Source organism: Typha angustifolia, chromosome 9 (assembly GCF_048772165.1).
Source record: "Typha angustifolia cultivar Huaian chromosome 9, ASM4877216v1, whole genome shotgun sequence".
Taxonomy (NCBI): Eukaryota; Viridiplantae; Streptophyta; class Magnoliopsida; order Poales; family Typhaceae; genus Typha; species Typha angustifolia.
In genome coordinates this window covers 12,674,815-12,683,514 of record NC_133247.1, presented here as the reverse complement: position 1 = coordinate 12,683,514, position 8,700 = coordinate 12,674,815, and the positions used below count along the sequence as shown (strand labels likewise).

The following is an 8,700-nucleotide window of genomic DNA, read 5'->3' as shown; positions in this document are numbered from 1 at the left end:
TAATACTAATAAGTTATTTGTATTATAACCTTCGTTTCCCTTCATCGCCGACGGGTCGCCTCTTATAATCGCTTCCCTCTTTGCCCTCCCTTCGGCTATTACTTCCCCCTTGGAAAGAGGAAAGCAAAAGGATGCCTCTTTTCTTACTGAGCTCTCCCGCCGCCGCCGCCGCCGCCACAAAAGCCACCTCTACTTATCTTTATCCTCACAGGCGGTACCGCCAACGGGGCGAGGCGGTAATCTCTCTTCCTCCTGTTCTCCTGTCTTTTCTCTTCTTTTGTTTCCGAGAATACTCGGTAAAGTTACTGCCTTTATCGTCTCCTTTTCTTTTTTGGTTGCTCTCTTCTTTTGGCGCAGAGTCGCGTCTTCTTGTCTTGCTTTCGGCGTCGGTTTGCTTCCGACGTAGGTGGTTCGATCAGAGCTATGGCGGAGGTCGAGACCCAGATGGCGGTTTCTTCTTCGCCTTCTGCTGGTACTGATGGATTCTCTGTCTTTTTTTTCCCCTGATAAGATTTAATGAAAGATTCTCTCTTTAAAGATGGTTTTTGTTACTTTTTTATGAGTAAAAGCGAGTGATTCGATTGGAACTCTGCTCTTGAATAGTTTTTGTGCTTAAAGTTTGGTTTTGTGTCTCTTCATTCTGGAGGTAGCTGAAGTTACCATGGGCTATGGAGATGGAGTTCTTACGGATTTTTTGTGTTCAGTTTTGATTTTGACTTCTTTCTGAATATTATATTGTTGAGGACTCTTTTATTTTGCATATTTTGACGTATTGTCAGCATAAAATCCGGAAAGTTGGTTCTTTTTTGTGTTCAACTTCTTCCTCACATTGTTACGAGTCCTAGAATAACACAACTACAAATAGTTAAGCATAATATGCTTTGTCATGTGCATTGTTATGACAATGCTTCTTCTCATTTGACACACACGCTGAAAATACCTTACCCATTTAAGGTAGGCTCAGGGAGTTTTTTTGTTTCTGAAAAGGTATTCATTTCCTCAAAAATAGGTACTGTCCCTGTGTATAAACTGAGGATTTATAGCAGCTAATGTAAGTAATTATTTTCTTCATTTAGAGCAAAGTAAATACTCTTATCTCTTTTACCCAAGTCCTCTGCAGTTCTGTACTTTTTTGAAGAGGTCATACTTTTGCTATGACTTGGTCCTGATATGCTCTTCTCATAGGTGTCAAGCAAGCGTTGATATCCTTGTCAGATAAGAGAGACCTAGCTTTCCTTGGAAATGGTCTTCAGAGATTAGGGTGAGTATTTCACTTCCATTGAGCTTTATATTCTTTACATGTCAATTAGTTCTCTTATGTGTTTTGACGATATTTTATCATGGGACATTATTTTGTTATGGCATCTTTTCCTCTTCATCTCTTTTGTGGCTATTTCTCCATCTTTTCATGCTTTTGAAGTTTACTCAAGTTACAACAATATTGATGTTCGTTGACTCTCATGTTCAGATATTCTCTGTAGTCTGTACATTCTATGCCACACAGGGAACTATATTCATGGGAAGCTCAAAAGATTTATGTTGCGAGAATAAGTAAAAAAAATATTGAATTTGGACATATTGAGAAAATAGATTCCTTTTCTTATTTTGAGATTCTTCTAGAGGGGTCATTATTGTTGAGTCAATTGATTCTTAGATATGGTATAGAATAGCTTGGGCTCTGGCAATAAGAAAAGGTAGAAACCAAGAGGAAATGCCACTCAACTGAAAGAAGCTGTTTCTTTTTAACGGTGAACTTGCTATACTGGCAGAACTTATTCCTATAATCATCTCTAAGTCTTCACATATTAAACTATGAGGTATTTTTATAACATCAACTTTATATGTTGACTCATTTCATAATTCATACTACTGCCTACTTATGTCTCTGCTATATGGAGTATTGTGTCCATACAATCTGCATTTCTGAGCTGCCTGTATAGCCTTCTCTAGATGTAATAGATGCCCTAAAATGCTTATAGGAAATTAGAATTGTCTGAGTTCCTTTCCTTGGTCTTCCGAAGTTGTAGTTTTTACCTTTGTGTCTAATAGTTACTGATTCTTTGATATTTTGGCGAATCAGCATTTGTTCATGGAATCTGATTCTTATGAACATATGAAATTGGGAACCAGATACAGTGATAAACATGAATGGTATACTTCTGTAGGTACTGTATTGTCTCAACTGGTGGAACTGCATCTGCTTTAGAGGAAGCTGGAGTTTCTGTTACAAAAGTTGAAGAAGTAACACATTTTCCAGAAATGGTAATTTTGTTTTTGCTGGTTTCCACTTTAGCCTTGTTCAGTGCTTGGATTGAGTTTTGTTGTTCACCGTGTCATGAGAAATTTGTCCTTTGTCTTGCTGCTGTGTGGTCAGCAGTTATGATCACAATTCCATTGTTTATTTTTAAACTTGTAATATGGTGCTTTTCTTGTAACAAGTGGTTTTGTTATCACCTTTCTTGTCAAAATTTTGTTGGAATCTTGTACAACTTTGAGTTGTCCTGCATATAGTATGTTGAACTAACTTAACCCTTTTTGCATGTCATGCAAGAGGGGAGAAAATGTTGTCACTTTGTTTAAGTATCTTCACATGATTGTAGTTGTGTATCACCTGAGATGTCTGGAAGGATAGTCATGGTATTGACTTTTGAGGTTATAGACGATGGAATTAACTTTTTGAGTCTGCTTCCTTTTTTTTAAGGAATGTTCTTCCAAGTGAATGCATATGTATGTGTTCATACTTGTTGAGAAGTAAAATGTGTGCTTAGCAGCATGTATGTGTCTTTACTCTTAACATCATCGATGAATTTCATGATTGTTTCTCAGTTGTTTGTGTTGGTAATTGGTTTCATGTGAGCTGCATTTTTTTTGTTTCTGTACTATGTTGGAGATTAGCTAGCAGCCTACTTCAGACTGCTAGGAAGGAGAACCATTTTTGCTATAACTGTGTCCGTTCTCTGGAGAGTGATTGGAGTTTGCTGCTTAGCTTCCAGTGCTGATTGCTAGTGCAACTGTGCTGTTGTGACTGTTTCCCGGATGGCTGGCTGCTTCTATTTTAATGTAGCTAAATGGTTGTATTTGGTCATGCTTATTTGTTATGGATGAATTTGTTGGTGTAGTTACAATTAGACTGCATTTATGGGGGCTTTTCATTCTGGATGATATAGGACCTTATTGAAAAACTCTAGGCCATAATGTATCACCTTTCTGTTATAGTGATGTTTGCTGTTTGTGTTATTCATTCGTCTCTTAGATGAGATAAATATTATTTTTCTCAAAAGAAGTTAAAATCAACTGCAAAAGAGAAAATGCAGTTCTTTTGATATTTGTTCTTGGGAGTATTACAGCTCTTATAGAATGGTGCATCTTGTCTAGATGTATACCCAAATGTAATTTTATATTTTTATGTTTCACTACTGGTAATTGGGTCCTTCTTGTAAATGGCAAAAGTATGTTTTTTCTTGTTTGTGATGCTTAAACATGTAATTGCTCTTGCAGCTAGATGGTAGAGTGAAAACATTACATCCCAATATACATGGGGGTATTCTTGCTCGAAGAGATCATGAGCACCATATGGAAGCCTTAAATAAGCATGGAATTGGTGAGTTCATAATTTCGTATGCAATTGTGCAAACTTGTTCTGTTTTATCTTCAAAATTGTGGGGTGACTGTCATGCCCTGAGTTTTAATGCTTGTGCATTTACTTCTTGTACCTAAATGTAACTCTTTAGCTGAATTTATCTTTACAGGGACTTTTGATATAGTGGTGGTCAACCTGTATCCTTTCTATAATAAAGTTACATCTACTGAAGGAGTTACTTTTGATGATGGCATTGAGAATATTGATATTGGTGGTCCTACCTTGATCCGAGCTGCTGCCAAGGTTATTCTTTATACTATTTGGAGTCTAGTTCTTTAGGCTTTTCCTTATTTTTGCTAACTTGCATAAGTAACAGAACCACAAAGATGTTTTGGTTGTGGTTGACAATGAAGACTATCCTGCACTCTTAGAATTTCTACAAGGAAAGCAAGATGATCAGCAATTTCGCAGGAAGTTGGCCTGGAAGGCTTTTCAGCATGTTGCTTCATATGATTCAGCAGTTTCAGAGTGGTTATGGAAGCAATCAGGTGAAGGTAAGAGTTAATCATATTCAGCTTTCCTCGTAAATCTATCGTAATCTACATATATGATGTGCTTGTATACGAATAATACATGATGCCTCTAGTAACATAAATAATTATTTCTTCTTAGGAGGTAAATTTCCTCCTAGCCTTACAGTGCCTCTCACACTGAGATCTCATCTTCGATACGGAGAAAATCCTCATCAAAAGGCTGCGGTTTATGATGATAAAAGTCTTTCTTTGGTGAGTGCTGGTGGTATTGCAACAGCTACACAGCACCATGGAAAGGTGAGAAATGCATGATGGTGTACTGAATAAAAGCAGGGATTATTGTGCTAGTTTTATATATTAGTGCTTAAAATATACAGCATGGGTTTGTTTTGTATGTCGATATTGATGCTCTGTTAATTCTTGGTTACATATGGTAAGATGCATGAGAGAAGGATTTCCACATTTTGTAAGAAATAACTCTTACCCTTCTCTAACTGTTAAGCTGTTGAAAGTATAATTTATAACATTCTGAACGTTCATTTTGGTCACATCACTTTTAGCCTTGAGACCTTTAGCTAGTTTTCTTATGCCACCTTTGACCTTTATGAATTGTAATCTTCTTCTGTCCAATCTTGTTTTTATAAGATTATTGCTTATGAGATTGTATAAGTTTAAGATTTCTGTGAAAATTACTCACAAAATATCTGAGATTAACTAGAGATTTAAAACTATGGGCTGTCCAGTAATTTCCATAACTTCTGCTAATATCAGAGTAGAAAAGATCTCTGAAGCATGAGGCTCCTGCAATTGCTGATCTGGGAGGGCAAGATTCATAGCTTTACCTCCATTAATAGAGAGGTCATGTTGATGGCTTATATCCATGACTACTTGGGTTGAAGAGGCAAGCATAACGGCCACACTAAGTGACACCTCTCTTGCCATAAAAGAAGAACTCAGTTGTAATCTTTAATTTCTGAGGAGGACAAGTCTTCTAAAGGATGATCAAAGGATGTAGTTGCATGGGTTGGGTTTAGATATATTTAAAACATTTAATAATTATGGAGAAGTGAAGAAAAGGGCCTCTTTGTCAAGAGAACTGATACAAAATGCAGTTTATATGAGGCAAGATGAGATATCTGATAACCTTAACAAGAAAAATCTTAGCTTTTCCACATATTGAAGATTTCAAGAAAAGAAAAGGTGCATACAGCATCGAGAAGTTGGTCTATTTAATGTTTTAACAGGTTCTATGTAGCTTCTCATGATTTGTCAAAGTTTCCAGAGTTCTTCTGTGCTGGAAATACATAATAGGTGTTATTCTGATGTATTATCAGCAATCTTTATTGGTGAAATATTTTAAGTTTGTGTTGGTATAAATGTTATGGCTGTATTTCCTCTTAATGAGTATTCATTATACAATATAGCTACAGTATCCTAAATTCTGTGTTTCGATGGACTAATGAATTGCTATTTATGATCTTTATCTTATCATCTTATTGTCTTTAGTGTTTAGTTCATTCTTATTATAATCGAAAATATAATGTTTTTGCTTTGTGCCAATATCTTTTCCACAGGAAATGTCTTACAATAATTATTTAGATGCGGATGCTGCTTGGAACTGTGTATCAGAGTTCAAGAGTCCTACATGTGTCGTTGTGAAGCATACCAATCCTTGTGGAGTAGCGTCACGCCAAGATATTCTTGAAGCATATAGATTAGCTGTAAAGGCTGATCCAGTCAGTGCATTTGGGGGAATAGTTGCCTTTAACACAACAATAGACGAGGTAGGAATATGCGATATGATTTTGGTTTACATCTGTTCATGTACTCACATGCTTGTTAATATAGGATCTTGCAAGGGAAATCCGAGAATTTAGGAGTCCGACAGATGGTGAAACACGAATGTTTTATGAGATAGTAGTTGCACCTGGCTATACTGCAAAGGGTCTTGAGGTCCTACAAGGCAAGTCAAAGACTTTGAGAATCCTTGAGGCTAAAAAGAGTGGAAAAGGAGTTCTCTCTCTCAGGCAAGTTGGTGGAGGTTGGTTGGCTCAGGAATCTGATGACTTAACCCCAGAAGATATCAAATTTAGCGTGATGTCTCAAAAGACTCCATTACAGAATGAGCTTACTGATGCGGAATTTGCTTGGCTTTGTGTCAAGCATGTTAAGAGTAATGCCATTGTAATAGCAAAGGTTAGTTCATTTCTTTACGTCATTATTATTAAATGCTGTGAAAATAGATATTACCTTATATGAGTTGAAATACTATTTTCTAAAGGTAATTTTGTGAATCTCTAACTATAAAGATGGACATCAAGCCCAAATATTAAATTCAAGATCCAGCATAGATAGTTTGCTTTTTTCCTTTAATTTTATGGTAGATCAAATGTATTGATTTCCTAAAAAGAAGTTCCACTATTGATGTAGACTCCTTTTGCCTGCACTACTCATGATTCTTCAGATTATTCTTTCCTATAATTATACTGCTTGTGCCTTCATACTGGGCCCAAGCTTGAAGAGAGGAGAATGTTGTCATATAGCCAGATAGGTAACATAAAAGCTACTGTTAAAGTGCACCATGAAAATAGATATGTATGAAATGTACGGGTCTAATTAGAGATAGATATTATGGGTCCTTCTATCTGGGTTTGTAACTGCTGACTGCTGAAGCATTGAATCTAAGTAAATTGGAGACGCAATAAGTTAATATTAGGGAACTGATTTGGTAGCATACAAGTGTTTGCCGGATCTTCCTGTTGTTCTTTATGCTGACCACTGGTGTAATTCAGATCTTATCTGACATATTCATTTGGCTGATGGTTATCTTGTATTTTTGTTCTATTTTATAACGTTAATCTACCAATTTTTTGCTGACTTTATCTTAAGCTTGTTCAAGTGACAAATGTCATATTTGTTTAGAATAACTGCATGCTGGGAATGGGGAGTGGGCAGCCTAACAGATTGGAGAGTCTAAGAATTGCTTTTAGAAAAGCAGGAGAGGATGCAAAGGGAGCTGCTCTTGCCAGTGATGCCTTTTTCCCATTTGGTAAGATCTTTTGTTACAAACTATGTTTTTTTTTTTTTTGGGTTACAAACTGTTACTTCTACATCCAGAACAATGACCACATCAATGGGATATGAGAATTAAATCATTTTCTGATGTTCATCTCACTTATTTTGCATATCATAGTGTAAGACACTGAAAGACCAATAGGTTGAAGATCCACACTTCAACCTGGAAACAATAAGCTTTTCTATGTGCAGATAATGACAGATGTAATGTTATGCGAGTCTTTTGCCTCTTATAAGTTTGCAAATTTAAGTGCCAACAGCCATAGATGATCAGATTCATGCAGTATCATGGTTTTGTTTTTAAAACAACTAAATGTGCCATGCCCTCCATTTGTTTCATCTGTTCATGCATCGATTTTCGCATTACCCTTCTCATCTAAGTTGTAGTAGTGTAAGATTCACCTTTTAGTATGAATTGGTAAACCTCTGCTAATCTTGTTATGATCGGGCAGCATGGAACGATGCGGTGGAAGAAGCATGCAAGAATGGCGTAAGTGTTATCGCCGAACCAGGAGGGAGTATCAGAGACAGTGATGCTGTTGACTGCTGCAACAAGTATGGAGTGTCTCTTCTCTTCACCAATGTGAGACACTTCAAGCATTGAAGACAACATACCTACTCTTTGAGTTCATAAGCATCCAAAGGAGGAGGCAAAGTGAAGCCAATTCCAATGCCAGCTGAGATTTGGTTTTTGTAATTCCAAGATTCTTCTCTCTTCTTTGGTGCAAGCTGAGGATGAGTTTCTCATCCCAACATTTTGGTGATCCAATCTTGAAAGGCACTTTCTCCTGCAGCCATAAATTATTGGGTTTTATTGTTTTCATTTTTGTTAATCTAAATTTTAGTGTACGTTAGTTGGATTGAAGATCCAGCCAATAAGGATCCGCCAAGTTGACGGTTGTAATTGCATCAATCAATCGATCAATCAATCGCCGGTGGGGCCACTAGAATCCGATGCACATTTGTCTCGGTATATCCGCACCCAAATCTCCTTCTGTCTCTCCACGTCGCTCTCAAGTTAGATTCGTACCGTTCTGCAACGCCGCACGAGCAGTTTACTTAAACTACCCTGCATCGCTGGTTGGTCAACCCCGTGCCGTCTCCGGTTGCTTAAATCTCTCCCGCGGGATTAACAGAAACGGACTCTCTCTCTCCTTCCAAATCGAATTGCCACGTGTCCCAGTGAAGAGCACGGTACAGCCGTCGGATTGATACTTCTCATCTACTAATCCAACGGCTAAGAGATGGATACGGCGTAATATTGAATTTTTGACCAAACTAGCCCTCTTTTAAATTTTATTTACCTAAATTATCAAACCCTAAATTTAATACCAAATTCTTTTTCTTCTTAATAAAACGCCAAATTGTTCGGCATTTTCTAAAATAACATACACTTTAGTATTTATCAGAAAAGCTAGAAAAATTTAAAAAGTATAGATTATTTTTATATCCTCGTAACAATATATTTATAAATAAAATGAATAACCCAACATAAAGTAATGATGTTATAAA

At 36.8% G+C, this 8,700-nt stretch overlaps 1 protein-coding gene across 1 annotated transcript; it reads left to right on the top strand.

Moving 5' to 3' along the window:
- The first annotated feature begins 56 nt into the window (after positions 1–56).
- On the top strand, positions 57–8,147 carry LOC140767572 (uncharacterized). The gene is made up of 12 exons (XM_073107537.1): positions 57–236; positions 358–472; positions 1,186–1,261; positions 2,166–2,262; positions 3,499–3,601; positions 3,750–3,883; positions 3,957–4,134; positions 4,253–4,410; positions 5,688–5,897; positions 5,962–6,309; positions 7,036–7,162; positions 7,641–8,147. Exons 1-12 carry the CDS (start codon positions 132–134, stop codon positions 7,790–7,792), a joined length of 1,803 nt encoding a protein of 600 aa, XP_072963638.1. The 5' UTR covers positions 57–131; the 3' UTR covers positions 7,793–8,147.
- Positions 8,148–8,700: the final 553 nt, after the last annotated feature.